This window comes from Calliphora vicina, chromosome 5 (assembly GCF_958450345.1).
Source record: "Calliphora vicina chromosome 5, idCalVici1.1, whole genome shotgun sequence".
Classification (NCBI taxonomy): Eukaryota; Metazoa; Arthropoda; class Insecta; order Diptera; family Calliphoridae; genus Calliphora; species Calliphora vicina.
In genome coordinates this window covers 29,442,026-29,469,586 of record NC_088784.1, presented here as the reverse complement: position 1 = coordinate 29,469,586, position 27,561 = coordinate 29,442,026, and the positions used below count along the sequence as shown (strand labels likewise).

Here is a 27,561-nt window from a genome sequence, read left to right as displayed (position 1 = left end):
AAATGTGTTTTGTTTAGTTTGTTTTTCATTATTTTCTTCTTATAATGTTTTCAAATTTAAGATACCGATGATGTATCCTCATTGTTATCATTGTCTTCATATAGCTTACGCTCTCGACAATCTAAGACGGCCCAAACTAGTAGCGGCAAACAGCCCAATACCATGCAGGAGCCCATACAATAAAACACAATAGCATAACTGCCGGATAAATCTCGCAGGAATCCAGCTAAAGGTGGCACTGATATAGCACCAATACTTTGAAACATGCGTACTAAACCGTAACTGGAACTAATGCGATCGGTGCCGAAAATATCAGCCAATAGAACTGGCATCAAAACATACCAGCTGCCTAAACAGAAACCATAAATAGCTGCCGATAAACCCACTAGATAAATGGTGTATTCCGAGGGTATGGTGAGTACAGCGATGCCAGCTCCCAATATACTAAATAATAATACGATTTATTAGTTAATTTTTATTGTATTGGGATTAATTGTTTTCAAATTACTTACCAAAATACGTAGGTCTTCCTGCGATCGAATAATTGTAAATCGGAGAGCCATCCTAGACCTAAGCGACCAACCAGATCTAAAACAGCACTAACGGTTACCAAATAACCAGCTTCACTTTTATTGTAACCTGTAATGAAAGAGTGGAACAAACCTAGTTAAAGAAATACTCTCTATTGAATCTATATATAACAAGTAAGAGAGCTATATTCGGCTGTGCCGAATCTTATATACCCTTCACCAAATTATACTTCAAAAAATTTTTTTTTAATAATTTTAGGTAAACAAATTTTTTTTCCAAGTAGTTTTTTTCATTTTTTTAAAAAAAAAAATTTCAAATTGTCATTTTAAATTTAAATTTTTTTTTTTTAAATTTAAATTTTTTTATTTTGTTTTTTGTTTTTTTTTTAGTGAAAAAAAATTCGGTTTAAAAAATATTTTTTCCGATTTTGACCCATTGTAGGTCCATCTTACTATGGTCTTATACACGTCGTTGCAACGTCTTTGAAATATCTATCATTAGATATCCATATTGTCTATATTGACTTAGTAATCCAGATATAGGTCAAAAATCGAGGTTGTAATGGGTTTTTCCTTATATATCAGCCATTTGGAAAGCGATCGGATTGGTCTTGCTATTTATCTCTTAAAATTTCCAGGTTATAGGCATTTGAAAATTGAAATTTAAAAATATACCTTGGTCCACTTTTTTAAAAATATAGGCCGTACTTTTGGACCGAATGAACTGGAATTTACCAATTTTATGTAAAAGATTTCAGAGCAATATCAATCAATATAATCCAAAGACATAACTGTTATAAGAAATATCTAAACAAATTTTGACATAACTGTTATATTGTAGAAATAAATTTTTGTTTCTTTAAATAATAGTTATTCTCAATGAAAATAAGTTTTGCTTTTCAATAAGTGTTATTCATAATAAATATTTTTTTTCGTTGCTCATAACTTTTATTTTTGATTTTTATGTTTTTACGTTGCCTTATAAGAGTTATTTATAATAAATATTTTTTTACGTTACTCATAACTTTTATATTCGATTTCTATTTTTTTAAGTTGCCTAATAAGAGTTATTTATAATAAATATTTTTTTTCGTTACTCATAACTTTTATTTTCGATTTAATTTCACCTGAAGTATCTCCACTTCAACCAATATCCGATTTTCTGAGTGACGAATCTAAATACGTCATCGTTGTTCGGAACATCAATTAGAGAACTTGAAGTGGATTTATCTTCAGAAGATGACATAGGCAATACATCGCGAGAGTTATTAGCAGCTATAGCTGAAATAGAGAGCTTTAAACCTATGAGACTGGACGTAGAAGCCGATTTGTTGCAATATTAGGAAGAGAAAAAGGATACTTTTGCAATTTTTAAATAAATTAGTTCATATTGTCTATGCACTGCCGGCTAAACGGCTTTCTGTTGAAAGAGCATTTTCTGCTTTGCGTATTTTGTTGACTGAGAAAAGGTGCAACTTGGCGGACAATGCGTTTGCTAAAACATTGATTGTGAAACAAAATTCTTCATAATTAAAAAACACACAATAAAAACCATCAATCTCATACCAAGCTTATTTTTTGTGACTTTAAAGGTTAAATACAATGTATGTACTAATAAAATGCAATCAAGGTGACGAAAGAAACTTCTTTTGAGATATGAGCAACGAAAAAAATATATTCTTTAGAATAACTCTTATTAGGCAACTTAAAACCATACAAATCGAAAATAAAAGTTATGAGCAACGTAAAAAAATATAAATCGAAAATAAAAGTTATGAGCAACGAAAAAAAATATTTATTATAAATAACTCTTATTTGAAAACGTAAAAATTATTCATTGATTTATGCCTAACTTTTTCAGTCTCAAAAAATTGAATAGCAGTTATTTTTGGTCTCTGATATAATCAATTTAAAAATTAAAAAATGAAATAGTAGAGTTTTGCTGTTTTTTGGGAGAAAATGTGACTTAACTCTTTTCTTATTAAAAAAACTTTCTTTAAGAACGTATAAAAATTGTATGTTTTTCTGTAAGGTATCTTTACGGAGAACATTTTGATATAAAAAACATTTCCTATTTTTTGAATGTGTCGCCTCTACGCCCTTCGGAATTTGACCTATTTTTTATAAAAATTTCAACTTTGGACCACATTTTGGAAACCCTTCTGTATTTCCTATTTATCCCCAAAGCATTTTCGCAGCCCCTAAGGAAATGTAGACTCTATGGGCAAAAATTTTTGGGATTTTCGCTCCAATTTTTATGAATTGCGGAATTCCCTTTGACCTTTCGACAAGTTTTTACATTTTGTTATTTAGAATGACAAATGTGAAAAACGTTGAAAATTCCTTTGAGGTTTGTTAATAAATAAAGATTTTATTACATATTACATATTTATTGAGTTTCTAAAACGAAAATTTGCATCAAAATTTTAATAGGATTGCAATATTAGGAGCAACTTGATCTACATTTGTTCCGAATTAATTTTGTATAGATAAGATAATTTTTGACCTCACAAAAAAAATTTCAAGTCAATATCTCAATTAGATTCAAAAATATGCCACTTTAAAACTCCGTTCTTCAAAAATATTGCATGAAATGAAAGTATGTCTGTTTATTCCTATAACTGGAAGGAATAGGCTGCTTTCTGTTTTGAAATTTCAAGTGGGCGTGGCACTTCCCATACAAAGTAAATAGTTATTGTGGAATATCTGGTAAAATATAACTATGAAAGCCGTAAAACTTCTGTATCATTGTTTCAAAATGGGCGGAATTGGTTAAATGGGCGTGACACCACACATACAAAGTAAATAGTTATTTTCGAATATCTGAAGAACTATCAGTGTGAAATCCCTCTAACTGTATATCAGTGCATGAAGTCTAACCAAAACTGGAATATCTGAAGAACTATAATTGTGGAAGTCTTAAAATACTTCCTTAACACTCAAAACTATACTTTTATCACTTACCAATTGATATAACATGAGCGGGTAAATAGTACAACATATAGGGGCATCCCACCGACATTAGAGTCACCGACAAGCACATCAATATAAATGTTGGATCCTTTAATAAACTGATATCCAAATAGATTTCAATACGTTCGATACAGGTTAAACGTACACTGTCGACATCTTCCTCTATGGAATTGGCGCCCACTAAACTGCCGTCTTGTTCTTTATCGCACGACTTGATTTCACTCATATTACTGGCAGGTGTGGGTATTTCCATGCTTTTGCTGAGGCCACGTGTTACAACGGCGGGTGGTGAGAGAGGTTTTTCCAAATGAGCCTGTATCTTTGAAATAATTTCATCGTTGGCAAAAACATTGCGACGACGACGGGAAGCACGATTTGAATCAGTGCCGGAGTTTTTGCGATACACCCAGGTCGAGGTGGTGCTTAAGTCTTCGACTGAGTGCATGATGCCGGAACTACGTACTTTTTTCATGGGTTTGATGAAGGTTGTCTCGCCAATTATGTCCTTCACCTCATCATCGCTCTCTTGAGCACAATTAGGAACAGATTTTTCAGAAGCTATAATAACAAATATATATTAAACTCCATTATTTAATTAATTAATGTAACAACTACTTACCATTATATTTATTATTGTAGTAATCATTTAAACGATTTTTCGACTCCTCCATAAATAAGTGTTCTATGAACTTAGTATTCAAACCGTCATCACATGTATCCAAATAGGTTGAATTAGTTAACATATCAATGTTGCTAGGATTTATATCATTTAGAGGCTTTGTAGCATCCTCCTCTTCGATCTTATCGTCGTCGGTGTGAAACGACTCCAAAGGTCTGTACAGCAGTGCTGATAAGCAGACGTCCAGCATACAGAAACCCAATATTAAAATGGTGCCGTGAAAACCGAAATTCTCGGCCAAATGTTTAATGAGCACAGGCAAAATAAAGCTGCCCGTGGCGGTACCCGAAACACAGATACCATTGGCTAAAGCCCGATGTTTATCAAAATACTGGGAGACTATAACGATGCCGGGAGTGGTGGAAAGACCGCCACCTATGCCCGTAAGAATGCCAAAGGTAAAGAGTAGATGCACCAGGCTGGTGGCAAAGTAACTTAGACACATGCCGAGGGCACAGAATAGACCACCTATAAAAACGACGGTGCGACAAGAGAAACGTTGACAGAGTGCACTGGAGAGCGGTGCTAAAGCTAAACACAGAGCCGAGAGTATGGCTGGTATCCAAGAGGCCACAGTGGCTGTAGAACTGGGAAATGTTTCCATGATTTCGACATATAAAACTCCGTAGGATTTCACCAAACCCGCTACCCAAAATTGTACCGAAAATGCTCCGAATACAATAAACCAACCATAGCCGCCATCTGGCGGATCAGTGCTGATTGAAGAACGTGATGATGGCGGATGACCAGAGCTGGCCCTCGAATCCGTATTGCTGGGTGTATTCGAGATGCCAGCGGGCAATTTATGACCGCCTTTGCCACGTTTCCGTTTACCGGCACTGCTGCATAAATTACGACTCGAGCGTAATTCACGGGATTTGGCAATTAAGGGCCGTGCCGTAATGCTTGAGACCGTTAATAAGTTTTCATTGTCATCTTCTTCAATTTCCGATATCTGATGTTCCAGCAGGCTGGCATGCAACGTGCGACTCGTTGGCGCCGGACAGTAGGGTTGATCGATGGGTAGGGTGACCGGACGCCGGGGTATGGTAGACGTGGCCGAACCCGGGGCCGAGGCGGCAACATCAGCGATCGAAACATTCGAGTGAGTGGTAATGAAAGGGTTTTGTGCACTGCCGCCCATTTGCAGACCATAGCCAATTCCCGGCTGTAGGCCCACACCCAGCGTATCCATTTGCTTGACATCCAACTCGGCCAACGGTACCGGCGGTGCTGAGACAATTGAGAAGAGGGAGCCACTTGACTGCTGACACTCGGTGAGTAGGGAGGGGACTGGCGGCTGTGAACAGGCAACAATGGGTAGTTCTCGCTCCCGCTCCAAGTCTTCTTCTCGGGCATAGTGTGGCTGACAGACGACTTCAATGATTTCGGTGGAATTACCTTCAAGTGCAGAATGAGGGCGGTTGAAAGTCGCTTGGCCAATGCTGCTGCTGTTGTTGGAGTAAATGATCCCTCCCGACTGGTACTGGACTCGACCAATTGGGTCCGGTTCACTCGCGCAGTACATCGATCCCCGTGAATCCTGGAATTGCAAATAAAAAGCAACACAAATTAACCAATTAGTGATATCTTATAATTAAATACATTAACAAGTGATTAAATAAAATGTTATTTATACAAAAATTGTGCTCAACATTAAATAATTTTAATAAAACCGAAATTATGATGAAATTAATGTCTTGTTAAATCTTGCCCTTTCCTCTTTTTTCTCTCCCACTCTTTATCACAAAATTCTAATATGGTGCCACTATTTATTTGGTCCTTTAAGCCAGCAGCAGCGAAAATGTATATTTGTGAGTTGTTGTTGTTGTTATTATTCAAACAACAACACCCACATTTATTTGCTAACAAACTGTCAACTGCTGGCATTAATGCTTTCTCATTGTTGTTTTTGTTATTTCTTAATTCCCTTTTTTATAAGTATATCGGTATGAAGTACATATTTCAAGGCTTCTCTTCTTTATATTTCTTATAAATTTGACCTTGATTTTAGCGTAAAAAATTGGCGTTTTAAAACGGAAACATTAGTTATTTTCCTTCGTCATTAGTCAGAAAATCAAACAGCCATCTTTATTTACTAATACAACAATAACAACAACAATAATAAGTGATTCCAAAAGTACCTGCTCAAAACAGCCATCGTATTTGTTTTCAGAAACAAAAAAAGAAAATTGTAAATAAACTTTAATCGATTTAACAACAATAATAAAACATTTTCAAAGTAGAAAATAAATTAAATATTTAATACAACAAAACCAAGAACTATGTATATAATCTGCAATGGCAACAATAATAATTGTCAAAATTCCTTGCAGTTACAACTATTGAATGGTAAGTTCGACAATGTGCACTATGAATTGAAAGCAAACTTATTTTTTTATACCCTACACCAGCATAGTGGGGAGGGTATATTGGGTTAGTGCTGATGTTTGTAACGTACCAAAATATTGTCCCAACACCCACCATAAAGTATACCAATCTGCTCAGGATCACTTTCTGAGTCCGTCTGTCCGTCCATGTAAACCTTGTAATCAAACTACAGGTCGCAATTTCAAAGATAATTCGATAAAATTTGGTAGAAGTTTCTTTAATGTCCCAAGGACGAAGCCTATTTAATTTGGTAATAATCGGCTCATAATTTCTCCTAGCCCCCATACGATTGCCCTATCTGAAAACAGTCAAGCTCTCATTAATTTCTTAGTTATATAGATATCCAAACCATATTCAGCACAAATAAGTTTTTAAGGTCCATAATTAGTCCCTGCTCCCATATAAGTGGGCCGAAAATCACTTTAACTGGCGTAAATCTCTTAAAAATGTTGGTATTCAAATAAAATTCAATACAAATAAGTTTCATATACACAGAAGACTTGCCACCTAATTTTGTGGGGATTGGTCCTTAATTAGTCATAGCTCCCATATAAATTTTAAAAGAAAACTGTTTATAATCATCTTGTTGGTGTAGGGTATCGGGCTTGACCGACTATATTTTCTTACTTGTTTTTGTTTTTAAACAATATTCGGGCCAATTATTGTGTCAATAAAACGCACATTCTGAAAATTTTAACCAAATCGCAAACTCTTTTGTTCGGAATGGTTCCAATTCCGTAGTTTTTATTCCCACCGACTTTGTTTTAGGTTCTTCAGATTCTGTGTAATTCATTAATCCAAAAAATGTTTAATAATTCTGCATTTCTGATTTTAATTTGGCAGCGTGTTTATACCCTTCACCTTTGTGAGATGGGTATATCGTTACCTTAATATAGAAACGCCCCAACTCGTTTTTTTCCAAAATTTAGTTTTTTGCATACTTCGATAGATAATTCCGTAATACACCATAAATCCTTATAGATAGCGGAGTCGATTAAGCCATGTCCGTCTGTCTGTCTGTTGAAATCAATTTTCTGAACACCACAGATATCTTCGGGATCCAAATCTTCAATAATTCTGTCAGACATGCTTTCGAGAAGTTTACTATTTAAAATCAGTAAAATCGGTCCACAAATGGCTGAGATATGAGGAAAAACCAGGACAACCTCAATTTTTGACCTATTTTTTACATATATCTGGATTACTAAGTTATTAATATAGACAATATGGATATCTAATGATAGATATTTCAAAGGCCTTTGCAAAGACGTATATAAAACCATAGTAAGTTGGACCTGCAATCGGTCGAAATCGAAAAAATATTTTTTAACCCATGGTGCTAAGGTAATGTTCTGTATTTATGATCTGCTAAAATCTGGCCAGACCATCATAGGGAACCTGTACCGAACGCAACTGATTCATTTGAAACGAGCATTGGCAGAAAAACGACCAGACATGAAACCGTAATATTCCATCATGACAACGCTCGGCCACAAAATATTTAGAATGAAGTGGTTCGAAAGTTTTGCCTATTTGTTTCGATTGATTCAGAACGCTCTCTCTGGGATACGCTTCACTTTGAAACAGAGTATCCGAAATTGTCTTGATTCGTTCAAAAGATGAGCAGTTCTTTTGGCTCGGAATATATTTACAAATATTTCAAAATGAAAGCTAAAAATTGGAAAAAATTTAAGTCATACACTCAATATAAGTAGTAAAACTCCATATTTCAATTACAATTATATCTAACAACAGAAGATCTAGACTGCGATCAGTCTCTGTACTATTGGCAAATGGATCAGCGGATGAGAGGACATGTGTTGATAATAGAGGTACTTTCTATCACCCCTGACAATGTTGATTATTGTATTCCAAATCCCATCTTCATAATTTGGTCCCTTCATCTCTGAATGATTTTCAGAGCTCTCTTCTCAGTTTGATTTGAATCAAATTCCTTTTTACGCTTAATGATGAATAGAATTTTTAAAGTTCATAAAGCTGATATTAAATTACTGAGTGGAATGCCGGCCTTTTCTGAATAAAATGGCGAAACGACACGGGGATATTGATGTAAATTATATATCGGATGCAAGGGAGAGTGCCATATTACACGAATATTATTTTGATAACTTCTGTGGCATTCCACGCTCCTCTTGCAAATCACTCACTGGGCGTGTATGTTTTGACTTGGGCCAGAAAAGGTGGTCAAATTAACCTGCATGCGCCAATACGATATGGGTTTCGTAACTCGATTGGAATTGGAATGATCTCTCATATCTTCTGCGATTAGTAACCTAGTGTCGACTAGCATTGGACATTGGTTTGGTGCCACTTGCATTGACTGCTTTATAATGACTACTGTAGATGTTGTCATAATGAGGATGAGTATGATTGGATTAATTTTCTGTTTCTATTCTCTCTTTCGAGGTATTACACACTTAAAACAAGTCTTTTTAAAGTAATTTGAACAACCGGTCATGTAAATTAAATTCTGGAGATACAGTACATATTAAATCAAGAATGATTTGAAATCAAAGCTTATCGCAAATTTTAACGTTTCTGAATACATTGATAGTATTTCAAAACAGTGTCTTTTCCAAAGACATGTATATATTTCTAAAGTTTTCTTAATAGTTTGAAGAGGGTGAAAAAAACTTTATATTTTAAATGTTTGATTCCATGCTTACTGGGTAATCTGCGTGTCATTAGAACTGCAATCGTATCATCCAATGTTATTACTCTATCATGGGCAACTGAGATAAAACATTTAGTTCAGTAAGGACTAAAAATTTCCCACTGCTAGTAAATTCAACATTATTTTGTTTAAAATGTATCAATTTATCCCTTTTATAAGCCTGAGGAACCTATCACATAATTCTCTGTTAATTCACTAAGCTATAAGCAGGAAACTTGCTGTAGTTTTTCCAACATAAAGGTTCTTCCAACAGCGACTTCCGAACTTTGAAGTAGATAGCGGTCATATTATTGAAGCTACATCTTTCCAATTTTATTCAGTTTATTTTGCCAAATGATAATGGACTAGCGTTGATCACAACGTGCAAATGATAATATTGTATTATCAAAATGGGTGTTTTGTTCGAGCAACACTCCGCGTGCTTCCCACATTTTACGTGGAGTACCATTTATGGATGATAACCATCCACATGAGATCCAAGATCACACTGGCCTGGTCATCACCATCAATGACGAGCGCTATATGTCGATGATTATTAACATATTTTGGTCTGAATTTGATGATATGTGTTTTTAACAGGGCAGCACTACGTGTAACACAGCTTATGCCACATTGTGGGCATGATAATTTCACGTGGAGGTGATGTGAACTGGCCACCGAGATCGTGCGATTTGACCCCGTCAAAGTTTTTCTTGTAGGGTTTTCTTAAGTATCAGGTCTATGCGAATAAGCCACTATCTACAGAGGCCCTCAAAGCCAACATAAGTCATGCCATCGGTAAGCCCGAGTCGTGGAAAATTGAACATTTCGGATGCGCGCCGTCAAATGACATCGATAGACCTTTCAAACGAATAAAAAACCTCGATGTTATCTCACACATACTTTGTTTTATTTAAATTTAAATATAGGAAGCGCTTAAGAAAGAACTTTTACGTTAGGGCTGGATTATGACTTGAATATTGAAGATAAAATTAAGTTTAATCTGTTTTTTGGGTCGTCGATAATATTGTTTTATTTCCTAGTTTAAGCGGTGAATATTGGCGAGTTAATCTCTTAAATAAATCAAAAAGTACAACCAGCTGGTGGAAAAATATTTGTGTAGGAAAACATAAAAAATGGATCATTCCGCTAAGGAAGATTTAAAATGTTCTTCTTCTTATTCAGAAATTACTCACTATTTTGATTACAAAATGTGACATTTACTGATGTTGTGTATGGCAATACTACGAAGTTTAAACTAGAACTAAAAACATCATAGTAAATTAACGTTATATTAGATTAATTTTTAGATTAACTATTATAATTATTAATTGGCATTTCATCTGCAAATAAAAATACCCGCCCTTAGAATAACAAAATTCCTATAATTGTATATTTAGTTAGTGTTAAATTACTATAAGTCTATCATTTCGATTCAGATTACTAACTACTTATTTTTATTGGCATTAAAATGACGTAATTTTATTTATTTATTAAAAAAAAATAAAGAAACATCTAGTACGAGTGAATTACTTTTAATTATCTTTGTCTACTCTAAAACCGTCAGTACAAATGCACCTATGTTTCCATAGCAAATACGAATGACTGCCTGAGTACATGTGCAGACATCAATTTACTTTCAATAAGACGTAGTAACAATAATTTATTCTTTAACTCTTCTCCTTCGCTTTGCATTAGTTGAAATTGTTGTTAGGATCAGGAAGATGGGGGATGTGTGGGATATTGACAATATTTTTTATTGCCAACTTTTAGGAGGTTTGCGTGTTTTATCGTTACGTTTGTTAATTTCTTTGTTATGATTATTTATTAAATTGGTTTCAATTATTTCGTGTAATGTTTCGTTTTAAACAAAATTAAAAAAATGATTCAGTTTGCTCTTTTGTTTAATTTGTTGGTGATCTCTCATGTTGGTAGTACAAAGAATATTGTATTTATAAAATACAATGGTATAAAATATACCTAGCAGTTTTACAAATTCTCAATGTATCCCTTAGAGACAGTAATTTTTACTAATGTCTAAACTCTTGGCTGATTCCAGTTTATATATTTTGGGTAATTTGACACGTATGCGATCTTTTCAGTGCAGAGAGAAGTCAATTGGTTACTTTATACATCCCATGTAATATAGAGTGAAGTCAATTGTCACTTAAGTGTGTCCAACAAGTCCTGACTAGCCATCAACTTGTTTACTTAGCGTACAATTTCTTGTCCACTTATGAATTTTTCTCGTGTGGACATAATTATTTTGTACTGCACTTTAGTTATTTTACCCACCAGAAGTAATCCATTGGGCAGTAGTCGGAGAAAGGTTTTTTACAAGCAATCGGTTATTGGACCCTCTAGGAGATGTCTTTCTAACTGACTATTTGTGATCAATAAGTTTCCGTTTAACACCCGTTAAACTAATTATGTAGCTAATAAAGTAACCAGTTAGGTATTTCGTAAGGTATCTGACTCTATGTTACCGGTATGTGAATCCAGTGCGTCGACTACTTCGAACCTGATATTAGACAGTCTATTTGTAATCTATGTAGGGTCAATAGGACACGCACATGTTAAAGTCACTAGTCACGTAACTATTAAAGTGACTAGTGGTAATCCTAAGTGATAGGTAAAAACAATAGTGCGGGACAGTCACCCAGAACTGCTGGATACTTGTAGGATGGCACATTTTAAACAAAAGTTATTTAATATAAATAAACAATTACATGCTGCATGATTTTAGGGTTATTTTGTAAGAACCATCGTATGATTCGGTAACAGTGTTATGTATAGCTCAGTTAGTGCTAATGATGATTATGACTTCTCCAAATTCAAACAACAATTACACAAAACAAGTAGGAAGTGGGCCTTATATGGGAGCTATGACCAATTATGGACCGATCACCATGAAATTGGGGCGTGTGATTTATGTCTATATGAAAGTTAACTATGTTGAATTTTGTGTGTATACCAACATTTTTAAACGATTTATGCATCGTAACAAAATTTGGTGACATGAATTTTGTATACATAAAACTTATTTGGAGCGGAATTTGTGCAGATCATATATAAATTAAATATTTATGATCGATAAAGCCCAATTTCGGAAGGACATTTGTATGGGGGCTAGGTGAAATAATGGACCGATTTCAGACAGTTTCAATAGGCTTCGTCCTTGGGCCGAAAAAATTATATGTACCAAATTTTATCGAAATATCTTCAAAATTGCTACCTGCACAAGGTTTACATGGACAGCTAGCCAGCCAGACGGACGGACATTGACTCAGAAAGCGATTCTAACTCTGACTCAGAAAGCGATTCTAACTCGATCTGTATACTTTAAGGTGGGTGTTAGACTAATATTTTTGTGCGTTACAAAAATCTGCACAAACCCTCCCCACTATGGTGGTGTAGGGTATAAAAACAAGTAAGAGAACTATATTATATTTTTATATATTTATTTTTTTCCGATTTTGACCCATCGTAGGTCCAACTTACTATGGTATTATAAACGTCATTGCAAAGGCCTTTGAAATATATATCATTTGATATCCAGATATAGATAAAAAATAAGAAAAAATCGAGGTTGTCCTGGTTTTTTCCTTATATCTTAGCCATTTGTGGACCGGTTTTCTCGAGCCGGAAGAATTCCGGAGATATTGATGTATGAATCGTGTATGTAAGTTATTTGGGGGCTTTGGAAAGTTGATTTCAAAACGGACGGGCAGACGAACATGGCTTAATCGACTCCGATATCTATAAGGATCCAGAATATATATACTTTATAGGCTCGGAAATGAAAAATGTAGAAATTACAAATGGAATGACAGACTTATATATATCCTTCTCACGAAGGTGAAGGGTATAAAAATGAATGACAATGGCCCGAAAAACTGACTACCGACCTGGCAACGAAATAGGACTATAGACAACTAAGAAAGTATGGTCGGTCAAGCCCGACCATATAATACCCTACACTAAGTAAAAGAGCAAAAAAATGTTTCTTTTAAAATTTCAATAATTTATATTTTTGAGTGATTTTCGGAAGTGGGGTTATTTGGGGGCTATGACCAATTATGGACCGATCAGCATGAAATTAGGTCATGTGATTTATGTCTATATTAAAGTTAACTATGTTGAATTTTGTGTGTTTACCAACATTTTTAAGCGATTTATGCACGTTAAAGTGATTTTCGGAAGCGGGTCTATATGGGAGCTATGACTAATTATGGACCGATCGTAACAAAATTTGGTGACATGAATTTTGTGTATATAGAACTTATTTGGAGCGGAATAATACATATATAAATTAAACATTTATGACCGATAAAGTCCAATTTCGGGAGGACATTCGTATGGGGGCTAGGTGAAATAGTCTACCGATTTCAGCCAGTTTTAATTTGATCGAAATATCTTCAAAATTGCGACCTGTACTCTGCGCACAAGGTTTACATGGACAGCCAGCCAGCCGACCAGACGGACGGACGGACATCGCTTAATCGACTCAGAAAGTGATTCTAAGTCGATCGGTATACTTTATCGGTGTTAGACTAATATTTTTGGGCGTTACAAACATCTGCACAAACGCATAATACCCTCCCCACTATGGTGGTGTAGGGTATAATTACGGAACATGTAACTTAAGAAGTATTAATATGGTAAGGAATCTGAGCTCATCGACGAAATCAAGAAAACTAATGTTAAATACCTTGTCATAACCGAAACAAAGAAAAAGGGACAAGGATGTGAGATTATTAAGCATGGTTTCGACCTAATGTACTCAGAAGTAGCAATGAATGACAGAGCTAGAGATGGGGTTGGATTTTTAATCCATAAGGAAATGGAAGAATCCATATGCGAATGGAAATTCATAAATGAACGAATTATGTCTTTTAATATCAAGGAGGGAAATACATAAGTTGCTGACCAGGTTGTAGCCTATGCACCAACGGAAGATGAAAACGCGTAAGAAAAAGGATAGATTCTTTGACACACTCCATAACGTAATTGGAGATATAACAACAGATATTATACTGCTAGGGGATCTCAACGGAAGAGTCGGCAACAATCCCGAAAAATATAAAAACGTTGTAGACAGATATGGAGAAAATTAACTAAATAACAACGGTACCAGTCTGCTGCAACTCTGCAAATATCCACAGATATACAAGAGAAGAATCCTCGAGAAACGAAAAGTCTGTTATAGACTATAATGTCATAAGCAGGAACCAACTTGTGTAAAACGCGGACCAGAGATAGGGAGTTATCATTACCTACTGGTACTACTTAAAGTAAGTAGTTGAAAAGTCGACACATAGGAAAAGTCGAAGACGGAACTTGAAGACTTACATTAAGATGGCAAAACTAAAATCTGAAATCTGTCTGAAAAGAGTATGACCAGACCATATATAGCATCTGAAAACGTACACACCATATGGAACGAATTTAAAAACATAATACTTGATTCTACGAAAGAAGTATGCGGTGAAGCATGACATATCAAAGCCACTAAATGGTGGAACGATGATTATAATGAGGAAGTAAATAAAAAGAAAATGAGATGCAAGAACTATTTAAGTTATAAAACCACTGAGAAAATATATGACTACTGCAAAGAACAACGTATAAAAGTTAATGAATTAGTCCGATTGTCAAAGGCAGAAGTACGAGAAGAGTTTGGACGTTTTTTGGAAGAAGAACAACTTTTTAACAGAACCCTTAGAAACCTTAGAAGACCCTAAAACTGTCCAATCAAATTTATCCGAAGCAAAAAATGAGAACTTTAAGATTTAGCAGAAAACTATATACTTCCGGAGGATGAAGAAGATCCTGGCCAAATAACAATGGATGAACTCTAAAATGCACATTGCAAAATGAAGTTGGCTAAAGCTGCTGGACATTATGGTATAGCTCCAGAACTTCTGAAATACATTGGTGAAGATGGACATATTCTGCTACGCAACGTTTTCAATGCGGCATGGAGACAGGGAACAATTCCCAGCAACAATATTGAACCCTATTTTTAAGAAGGGAGATAACCAGCTATGCCAAAATCACAGCAGGTATATCACTTCTTACTGCAACGAGAAAAATATACTTGAGAATTCTCACCGAAAGACCGAAGAGCAAGATAGAACATCAACTTGAAGAGGAACGATATGGTTTTAGACAAAATCGTGGAACCCAAGATTTTATATTCACATTTAGACAAATTTCGGAAAAAACCATTGAATTTAATAGGAAAACCCACTGCTGGTTTATAGACCTGGAGAAAGCTTTCAACATATTGATTAGACGAATCAGACTATATACTAAGTCCATGTTTGTTTATAATACTGATGAATGACGTAATCAAATCGTGCAGACTTTCATTTATCCCAATGGCGGTAGGAAATTGGAACTTTGGAATGTTAGCATACGCAGATGTCGTGACTATTTTTGCAAAATCCGTGGAATCTCTCCAACAAAACCTTAATATTTTAGTGAACGAAATGACCAGAAGAGGCCTCCGTATAAATACAATGAAGTTTTCCCCAAGTATTCTCTGATGTTCAGAAATGTTTGTTATTGTAAATGGGCAATTTAGTACAAATAGCTTTTGCTAATAGCTAACTTAGAATCCAAATATATGAAAAACTTTGTACGAACAAACACTATAGATTTTTTGTTTTTGTGAAAACCAAGCACCCCAGGTTCGACCCCTGGTAGAAAACGACAAATTTTCATCATGATTTTCGAGTTTTTAAAAATTAACCCCTCCCTAAACAATCCATCCAAGAAGACCCCGGACCACCCCTCCTCATGGAAAAGAGAATAACATCATAGCAAAGGTCAGGCAGCCCGCCACCCTCTTGAAAAAAAAGGTAGGAATCAAAGATTAGCAAGGATCCCCACCACAGCGTGCGTTGTTTTAGGCAACGACAGATGTCAGCCCATTATCCTAGACCAGCTACAGCAGACCAATCATCTACTTAGCTGGAACAACAAACGTTTAACGAAAACTGATACAAAATAACAAAAAGACTGGATGTAATGGCAACATCGTACATGGAGACGCACCATAATCCAATAACTAGGACAGTGCAATCTCACATGGGAAATACGCGTAAATCTGATGCAACAAATCGTATATGATGGAGATGCTTTGATAAAGCCCAATACCCCCAAGGGGGGTAATGGAAGAAAGAAAAAAAACATTTAAATGAATCTAGCAAGCTGAAATTTAATACTTATATTTTCAAGTAATTGAAAATATAAATTTAACCAAATCGGGTGAATCAGATAAGTCGGTGGCCGTATTATATTGGTGGTGGGTATATAAAATTCGGCAATATTGCCGATTAGATTTTCGGATAATTTTTAAAAGTTAAATAAAGTTACTTTCATACATATTAATAATAACTAGTATACATTTTCTAAATGTTCATTGATACAAGTTCCAAATAGCCAGCAACATTACAAAACAAACTTTAACAGAATATGACAACCAATATGAATTCGGTCATGGTCATACAAGTTTGTTGTAAATTAATGCAAAATAGAAAAGAAAAATACATGAAGCTCATTACACTCAAACGAGTGTGAAAACTTTTTGTGTACAATACTCTCATAAATATCAAAAGAAATTGAGATTAGGGTCATTATCAAACTATATACTGTATTTGTTTTTTATGGGGACAAACACGCTCGTAACAATTATTTAGTATCTTTAGCAGAATTCACACTGCATTGTAACTAAAAAAAAATAAGGAACGTGACCCAAGAACCTTTGACCTGTAAACGTAAACAAAACTGCATTTCACCCCAAAGATACTTTCCAAAAAAAAAAACATTGTTATTGTTGTTGGCTAAAACATCTGATGACTAAGTTTACACAATTTACAAATACATACCTTCACTCATAGTCATGTTTATGCATGTAAGTAAAGCATACAAAAATGTATGGGTAAGTATCATTAGGTCATGTTCAAACGAAAGGTCAACCATAAACAAAGAAACTAGATGTATTAGATGTATAGAAAATGGATGAAATGAAAATAAAAACAGCATATGACAACAAACAAACAATGGAAACAGCAGAGTCATCATCATCAGCATATGTATCGTCAGCATATTTAGCCTCATATATAGGAAGAACCAAAGTCAATGGACTACAAAGGATAACGGAAGCAACATATGTTTCTACAACAACTGCAGTTACTGCAGCAGGGAGAGAGAGATAAAGAGAAACACAAAGATAGAGAGATTGCGTGAAATTAAATAATCAACTGGAGATTTATGCAAATTTTTCAAAGAGCGAGAGAGACATACTTAACATGAGTGTAAGTGGTGAGTATGCGCTTGATTTTGTTTTAAACTCAAACAAATTTTTAACCAATGATGTTTAATGCACTTTTGTTGTTGTTCTATTACAAAACTTGTGTTCCTTAATCATTAATCAAGTTGCCAATTTAATATCAAGGCAGTGGTGAAATGTCCTTTTACATTCAATTAAAATAAACAGCTTTTGTTTTTATTCAGACTAAGTATTAAAGAAATAAATATTCTGTGATTCAAATACAAGCATAATTCAATTCATTTAATTTTTAAAGGAGATTTCAATAATGCGGACATTGCTAAAAAAAAATGTCCAGTTTTGAAGGATAGAAATATTGAAAGGAAACTAAAATTATGTTAAACCAACATAATGTTTTAAAAATACTTTTCGGTGTGTCTTCGTAGTGTGGTTATTTTTCTAGTTCTCGCTGTCGTTTCAGAAAGTTCATGAACATCTTTTATATCCTGTGTATGTATAAATATATGTATGTATATGTATATAAGTAAACAATTTACATGTGATTTTACCCAGCGGAAAAAGAGATAGACGCAGTAAATAAGCCTTCTAAAAGGCCTTATTTAGCAGACTCGGGGACACCCAGCCACATTGCAAAATCGTTCCAATTTTACACGGTGTGTCATTGGGAGCCTAGGCCTTCGGGACTACTGGGATAATACGTACCAGCAATTTTCAAACTTTCGTATTTTCTTTATTTTCAATACAATTTCTTATGTAAATAACTCCTAAACCATGTTTAAGAGTTCTTTATAATATTTGAATAGAATCATAACGGTGCATGCCAGCGTATTCATGCAGCTTGACAATGAATTTCACAACATTGCACATAGGGGCAAATATATGTTAAAAGGGGCGATAAATCAACCACTGGGGTTTGATCTAAGTTATTGGTATCATTGAAAAGGTAATTTTCTCTAGATTTCAAATATGTAAAAATATTATAACCCACCGAACAAAATAAAATGAAAAATTCTGAAATAAAAAAAAACTTTAATTTTTTTTTTTAATTTTTGTAATTATTTTATTAGTCATTTAAAATACATTAAATTACATTATCTGAATCTGAATTTATGAGAAGAAAGTTAAATATATCGTTTATGTTTTCTTTTCTTCCACATCTTCTGGCACCAAAATATATATGGGGCATTTCGTGTCAAGTGAATCAACTTTTGAAATCGATGTCTTCCGATCAGGATGAAATTTGCACAAAGGCTCTGGTCTCTAGTGGGATGCGAGTGGGATATATATCAAATAGTTATGGGCATTTTTCGCATTTATACAACTTTTTTACTTCCAAGAACTTTTTCAAGTAAAAACAAGTAAGGAAGTATGGTCGGTCCAGCCCAACCTTATAATACCCTACACTAAGTAAAAGAGCAAAAACATTTGTCTTTTAAAATTTCAATAATTTATATTTTTGAGTGATTTTCGGAAGTGGGCCTTATATGGGGGCTATGACCAATTATGGACCGATCACCATGAAATTAGGTCGTGTGATTTATGTCTATATTAAAGTTAACTATGTTGAATTTTGTGTGTTTAACAACATTTTTGAGCGATTTATGCACGTTAAAGTGATTTTCGGAAGCGGGTCTATATGGGAGCTATGACTAATTATGGACCGATCGTAACAAAATTTTGTGACATGAATTTTGTGTATATAAAACTTATTTGGAGCGGAATTTGTGGAGATACATATATAAATTAAACATTTATGACCGATAAAGTCCGATAAAGTGAAATAATGGACCGATTGGTCCTTGAGCCGAAAAAATAATATGTATCAAATTTCATCGATATATCTTCAAAATTGCGACCTGTACTCTGCGCCAGCCAGCCAGACGGACGGACGGACATCGCTTAATCGACTCAGAAAGTGATTCTAAGTCGGTATACTTTAAAGTGGGTGTTAGACTAATATTTTTGGGCGTTACAAACGTCTGCACAAACGCATAATACCCTCCCCACTATGGTGGTGTAGGGTATAAAAATTATAATAATAGTTTGTTCGGAATTTACCAAAATTTAAATACGTGCATTCATAATTTCTTTAAAAAAAGATCACAAATCAGTTCCCAACAACATATATCAATATTATTAATACAAAAAACTATTTTATTCAACAATGAATAGGATATTTTAATAATCAAATATTAAGGTGTAATTCCATTTTTAATAGATATTAAAATGAAATATACGCTACTCTTAAACCAAAGCTTTGAAAAAAAATGTTCTGAACAAACTATACGTAGAAAAGTTTCCTCTTTCCAATGACATATCATTTATTTTTTAAACCGCATTTTTCATTTATCGCCATTTATCAAGTCACCATATAGCTGCCCCATCGTGCATTGTTGAATTTTGAGCAGTTTGGAAGACGGCCGCACAAATTATTCTAATTCTTCGTTTGGAATCCGAAAAAACCTTTCGTATCTATCAATTATCTTTTATAACTTAGGAGATATTCGTATTTGGAAATTAAATTTTCCACATTTTTACCCATCTTGCTCCAGATTTTTTTTTGACATCAGAGGGTCCAAATATTTCCCGAGTTTCTCCATTTTTATTTTATTAGACAGTATGTTCTATTGGCATACTGGTCCACTTGGTATCGAAAAGTGTACAAAGATGATATGTTCAGGCTGCAACAACGCTTTGTGTTATACAAGTGTTTTCTACAATTCCACAAATTAAATCCCTAAAGGGTTAATAAGGTATATTAGAAGGTCTTGCATTGAAGGCCTCTAAGGAAACTTTCCGCGTAATGCCTTCTACTAAAGTGCCTGAAATTAAAGCCTTATTGAAGGTGTGCTGAAGCAACCCTTAAAATAGTGTTAGTAAGGAAAATATTCTTAATGAATTCAACATAAAACCTAATGAATGGACTTTAATGAATCATGTATGTAATTTTTTATATAAAAAGCTATTTCACGCAAATTTCACAACATACAATTTTATACAAGATTTTCTGGGTTCATGTAAAGTTTTAAAATAAAGACAGCAAAATTCATTTTATTATAGAGATACAACATATAGAACTAATTCCAAAATCAACCATGTTTGAATTTTAAATAAAGGTTTGTTAGACTTTCTTTTGCAATGCTCTTTTAGAAAGAGAAGCAAAATCTATAGATCTTGCGAAAGGGTTAATTGTCGAACTGTAATTTTTTTGACATTCATGATCAGTATACTGTGGCAAATCATCATGAATAGATGGACGCTTGAACAACGCTACCAAATTATCCAAATTTACTTTGAAAATTAATAATTCGTGCAGTTTATAGACGACTGTTTTATCTCAAAATTGTGTTCAGCGTTTAGGCTTATTTTTGGATTATCAGGTTTGTTAATAAATAAAATTGCCGCATATGGATTGAGACCAATCCACAGCAGACCCTTCAGACTCCATTACATCCAGAAAAACGCGGTATACATAATAAAATGAAACCTGATCTCGCGTTAATGTCAGTAGGGATCGTTACAACACCATGATCAATGATTTTTTGTTTCAAAATGATCCGGCCGAGATGTGTTTTCAACAGGAAGGTGCTACGTGCAATTTCACTCCTCTCTATTATTTCCTGTGGGTCCACGTGAAGTAACTGCGTTATGCTCATAAAGCAGCAACAATTGACGCCTTGGAAGACAACATTATTCGTGTTATTAGAGGCCTAAAATCATTATAAACCCATTTTTTTTATTAAAATTTACATTATTTTTTACATTTTCAAGTTCTAAGTTCTAAAAAACACCCATTAGATCATTTTCGGCAAGAAGTAAGAGTAGATTGAGTATTGGATGTTATAGAATGCCTTCTTTTAGAAGGCCTACAAAGTAAAGTCCTACCAATTTTTCCCGCCGGTTATGTACCAGACACACACTTGCTCACAAAAGGCAAAAGATAAACACTTTTAGGCCATGTGAAAAGAAAGAAACATTGTAACAAATTCAGCATCATCATCAACATCATATTGAGGTCATCATTGCGTATACGTGATATAAATTCTATTTCATCTTTTATAGTTAGAAGGGCTGGCTGCATGCATTAAACTGTTGCAAGACTCACACCAACACAAATGCTTTATCGATTTCCTTAGGAAAATCCTTATGAAACATGCTGCATATACATATAATATGTGGACAATTTTACGTAAGCCTTTTAAATACATATGTACAATTCTTATATGGAAAAGTACCTACGACTTTTTCATATAAATTTACAAGTACGTTGAGTTGTTAAGTGTGTGCTCTTGGTTGAGTTGTTTATTTTTCATTCATAAAATACGTCAAATATGTAAGTGTGTCTAATTGCTTTACCACGACATTTATTTAATTGTTTAATGATTTATTAATGTGGTTCTATGACAAAGGTTTTATGGAATAATCGTCTACAAAAACCATTAAATTAATCGAAAACTTCTTAGTTTCTATTCATTAATTAAAAGGTAATAATGTATAGATGACCAAGACAGGTCAGATAATATATTAACCCTACACCTGGATTGGTCACACTACACAATCCCAATGCAGTAATTTCTATATGAACTTTGTGCATAACAACTTTTTTCAATTAACTTATTCGGAATGAAATTTTATTCAGAATAATTAAGAATTGTAGAATATTTATCCCGATGATGGATATTTCAAATAAAATTTTTAAATACATATATCGCTTTCAATGCAATATCGTGCTCTGACAGTAATTTGGATGTTCCGAAAAATTAAACTAAAATGGGTTTTTTTTGCAGCTTTTATTTCCATCCGGGGTATGTTTTGTCTGTCCAAGTTCTTCAAAGGTCTGCTTCCTTTGAAATCTCCTATACCACAGAGCTGTCTTGTGTCTTTGGAATATGTTTGTTAATGGGCGAAGTTTCTAATAGAGAATTCGACGAGATAAACGCTTCGGCTCTCGGTCGGTTAACGATTTATTATAAAGTAAATGCAACGGATGCAATCCAAGGAGATGAATTCGTTGGCTCTATAAGTTAGGACTAGCGACTGGTTACAATCCGACCGGAGGCTCTCTGTCGGCTAACGACTAATTATGGGTAATGAATGCAATCTGAGGAAATAAATTATTCTGCTCTCATCGGCTAACTATGACTTATTTGCTAATGAGCACTAGCTAACGAGTACAATCCGATGAGATAAAAGCTTCGGCTCTGGGTCAGCTAACTACGGATTTTAAATGCGGTATTATTACGAAGTAAGTCCTCGTCTAATTGTAGGAGATAAATGCTTTGGCTCTCGGTCGTCTAGTGACTAATTATTGGTAAATACAGCTTCTGAATGCAATCCGAGGAGATAAATTCTTCAGTCTCATCGACTACAACTTATTGGCTATGACTAGCTAATTAGTAGAATCTGACGAGGTAAACGCTTCGGCTCTCGGTCGGCTAACGACTAATTATTGGTAAATACAGCTTATGGATGCAATCCGAGGATATCAATTATTCAGCTCTCTAACTACAACTTATTGGCTAATACTAGATAATGAGTATAATCCGACGAGATAAATGCTTCGGCTAACGACTAAATATAGTTACAAAACCGTATCTTCAGCTCTCGTCGGCTAACTAGCTAATGAGTACGATCCGACGAGATAAATTGTTCGGCTCTCCTATGGATTTTACCTACGGTGTTATTCTTTGCCTACGGTATTAGTACGAAGTAAGAATTTAGGCCTCGTCTAATTATGCTTTGTTACCCGGGAGCAAAGTATAAGTAGATCGGGACTTCGATTCCAGCTTTCTTTGTTCATGTTTTTCTTAGATATCTTATATTAAAATTCACATAAACTATTTGGGAATTATATACCCTTCACCAAATTATACTTAAAAATATTTTTTTGAAACAAAATTAATTTTTTTAAAATTATTTTTAAATTGTTTTTAAAACATTTTTTTCCGCATTATTTTTTAAGTTTTAATTTAAATTTTTTTTTTTATTTTTTTTTGAAAAAGATTTTGAAAAAAAATTCGGATTAAAAAATATTTTTCCCGATTTTGCAAAAATCGAGGTTGTCCCGGGTTTTTCCTTATATATCAGCCATTTGTGTACTGATTTTAAATAGCAACCGAGCCGAAGAAATTCCCGATATATTGATGTATGATTCATGTATGTTAGTTATTTGGGGGCTACGGAAAGTTGATTTCAACATACAGACGGACATGGATATATCGACTTCGCTATCTATAACGATCCAGAATATATATACTTTGTGGGTTCGCAAATGAAACATGTAGAAATTACAAACGGAATGACAAACTTATACATACCCTTGCCATTCATGGCGAAGGGTATAAAAACGTATGAGTAATTAGATTACACTCGTTATAATTGGTTTGATATTACTCATACGCTTCGGATATAAAAGCGAAAAATATAAATAAAAAATACATATGAAATTTTCAAGGCCACGAAATTTTTCCTGAATTTGAAGGATATTAGTTTAACTAAACAAACTTTAACGCTCATAAATATCTTTAATAAGTTGGAAGCATAATAAAATTTACATCAAAACCATACTAGATTTTGTAGTAATCGCTCCATATTTGACCATAGACCCCATATAGTGATCGCTTATTTAAAATCACTGCAATTAATATAAATCTCTGATTAATTGTAATAAAAAAATATTACCAAGTATTGTAAATATAGTCCTCATATAAGATTATCCTTTCAATGGACATTAATATCAGAAATAAGGTTTTTTTGTTAACAGAAATCATAAAAATAATTAACATCTCAGTAAGTAATTCAAATGTCAAAATTTGAACAAAACAAATTTTGACAGGAGCAGTGTTGCCCTTTGAGTTAAGGGGCGGGCACGGACTTATTGAACCGTCCTTTATTACACATAAACCAATAAATAATGTCTTCTGCACCTACCCAGTGTAGGGTATAAAAATTTATTTATTGTCATTAAGAGAAAATTCCCAATATTAATAAAAACAAAGTACTGTTCATGATGTTAAAGATTTTGAAAAACTTTCACAAGTCTTGTAAAAAAATCAGCACACATCTACCAACACGCATACTAACATATTTACGTACATTGTAAGTAAAATAACAATTTTATTACGAAATTTATATTGTGGGCAATTGTAATAGGTAGATGAGTCAGTCAGAGGGAATTTTATATACATACATACTATAGTTGTTTTTAGCTGGAATTCCGAAAAAGATAAAAAAGTCAAACATAAGTATATTAAAACACCTACGGTGGGAAATTTCTTGAATTTGTGGCAACGTCACGAAAAAGTCATCTATGTATATTACGGTGTTTTTTTTACTTGTTTTGAATTTCGAGGAGTGCGGATGAGATTAGAATGACACTTGGTATAAAAATGCAACGTTAAAAAGGTGAGTCAAATGTTAATCCGTGTCGCAACTGAAGTTTGAAAATAAATTTTTAAGGGGACAATTTTAATTATTTTCCAGTTAGGCAGTTTGTTTTTGTCTTTATCCAAAGTGTATACTTTTTATACATTTTCAAAAACTCCGTTCTCATAAATAATTCTCTTAAAATAAAGATGAATAATCTTCAATGCCAAAATGGACAGGTGCGAATTATTCCAGAAACTTCTAGTAAAACAAAGGCCCCTACTGTTTTCAAGTTCCATTTTGATACAGTTTGCCAAGAGAAATTTATGAAACAATGAAGAAAAAGCTACATAATTGATTTTGGCCTTGAAGTGCAACAGAAGTGCTAGAATGCTTAACAATGAGCTTCTGGAATAATTATGAAGACATAATGGCTGCTCTGTAACGTAAATATGGTAGCAAACACATGAATAGAAATATACCGAATGGAATTACGTGGTCGAGTGCAAAAAGGCAATGAGACGCTGCAGGACTTCGCCTGTCTTATTCAGGCGAAAACCATCCGTTGATGGACAAATTTAAGATTTGTGATGGGTATTCAGGATCCATAGTTTGCAGAAACCGTCTCTACGCAGCAGGGAAGAGGGGAAATATGGTGAACGCTCTTAAACATACAGTTACGAAGGCATTAGATGATAAGGATAGCAGAGTCAGTATCAAATGTTACAACTGTAAAGTCGCTCACATTCAGCGTAACTTCAAAGCACCAAGTAAGGGAAAATGGAAAGAAGGAGCTGTCTTCTGATGAAAAACCTGGTGATATGGATCTCAAGACCATGTACCCAAGAGGACAAATTGAGTACAGAGTTCGAAGAAAAGGAATGCGTCATTAATGTTCGACTGGCAAGAATAATACCTGAAAGAAGTCCTTGTCGCAATGAAATCTCAGATGAAAGCCCATTGATTAAATCATATTGGGGTCTATGAAACAGTCTCCTGTTGATAAATGGCTGCCGTATATGGGAAATGCTGAGGGCAAATTGTCTGGCCTCTAAAATCAACGAAGTAATGAAGGAGTTCCGTGAGTGGTAGTCATCTCGGTGCCACAAAAACTCTAGAATAGATAAAACAACGTTTCTATTGGTTCGGTCAACAAGCTGTAGCCAAAAGACGTGAACAACATCAGCAGTACAACTCGGGTGCCCTATTTGAGTGGATAGCGATGAATCTGAGTGCAGGCGGATTAAAATACCCAACAAAAAAATTAAAGCCAGATACGATCGAGCAGTAACCATTGGGATGGACCTTACATAGTGATTAAACGACGTGGTCTACAGAATACAGAAAAATTAGAGCCCGTGATATAAAATGAAGGTCGTACATCTGGAACGATTAGCCAACGGGAAAGGTGAATCTGTGCCTATTCGTGATGAACAGACTTAAGTGGGGGAGCAGTGTTACGAAGTTGCATTAACGATATGAATTTAACGGTCTGTAACGGCTGCTTGCAACATTCAGCATGTTTATAAATATTTTCGTGCTCGAAACTTTTACTTATCAACAATGTTGATAACATTAACTGTTTAAGCTGATAACATTAACATTAAAGATGCTAAAACTTGTAGAAATAAAACATTCTAGTTTTGTACGTTAAGATAATTGTTGAAACTGCTGGAAGATGGCACTGTATATAAATAGTGGTAACGGTTGCAGGAAGATTAGTTTATCATAGGCGCTGTTAGAAGTAACATTAACTGTATTACCAGTGTATTCTACATTATAAAGTGTGTAGATTAAAAGAAAGTCACTATTTAAATTGTTTTGTAAATTTAAATAAAGAGTTGTTACAAATTTTAAACTATTGATCGCTTTTATTTGTAATTAAAATAAATAAACCACTGTTTTTTAAAGGTAAAAACTTAACAGTACACATGTTAAATAGTTAATAAAACTTACCTGTAAATTAAATTCTCGGGATAAAGACATTTTCGCTTACTGCTGCCGGAAAAACGTTTATGATGTTTTTTGTTTGTTGGTTTTTGATGTTTCAAACCTAAATGCATTGGTTTAAATCTGCTACGCTTGAGGCCGCCAGAAAATAGTTTCGCAAACGCAAATGCGATAAACGGCGGAATTTTGTGGGTTTTTATTGAAAAATTCACGCGTAAAGAAAATTTACTTTGTATTTGTATTTTTTTTTTTTTTGATTTATTCTTTAGTCCTATACACTCTCTAATAAAACAACACACTTAGTCCGAAATTACGAATTGAGTTGACGACAAACACCACTTGAGGCGCACCAAGTGCGTTGATGCTGCGGCTTGTTGCAAATAGACAACAATTGGTCGTAGTTTGTGGTTAATAAAAAGGTTTTATAAATATTTGGCACTTGTTTTTCTTTAAAGGTTTCAAAATAAAATTAGAAATTTTAACAAAACGAAAAAAAAAATTGAAGAAAATTTAAAAAAAGTTGAGAAAAATGCTTTTGTTATTATTTTATGGCAACATATTTGTGAAGTGTTGACGAAGGAGTCTATTATTTTAACGACTTGCTGGGTTATTGGGTTAGAAAATAATGCGTATACTTGTCTTTAAGGTTTTAATTAAAGTTCTTGTTGTTGCTGTAGCTGTGACTGCTGTTTATTTTAGT

The 27,561-nt window shown here is 34.1% G+C and overlaps 1 protein-coding gene across 1 annotated transcript; it reads right to left on the bottom strand.

Moving 5' to 3' along the window:
* Positions 1-46: 46 nt before the first annotated feature.
* Sln (Silnoon) lies at positions 47-27,110 on the bottom strand. The gene is made up of 5 exons (XM_065512148.1): positions 26,868-27,110; positions 4,123-5,725; positions 3,495-4,061; positions 513-639; positions 47-444 (listed from the first exon to the last, which is right to left on the bottom strand). Exons 1-5 carry the CDS (start codon positions 26,895-26,897, stop codon positions 57-59), a joined length of 2,715 nt encoding a protein of 904 aa, XP_065368220.1. The 5' UTR covers positions 26,898-27,110; the 3' UTR covers positions 47-56.
* Between the last annotated feature and the right edge of the window lie 451 nt (positions 27,111-27,561).

What these genes read in the sequence shown, in the direction of transcription:
- Sln (XM_065512148.1), bottom strand. Translation starts at nt 26,897, where the DNA reads ATGTCTTTATCCCGAGAATTTAATTTACAG. An exon ending in CTACAATAATAAATATAATG is followed by an intron (nt 4,062 to 4,122) that starts GTAAGTAGTTGT and finishes TTGTTATTATAG; the next exon opens with CTTCTGAAAAATCTGTTCCT. An exon ending in AGGAAGACCTACGTATTTTG is followed by an intron (nt 445 to 512) that starts GTAAGTAATTTG and finishes ATTATTATTTAG; the next exon opens with TATATTGGGAGCTGGCATCG.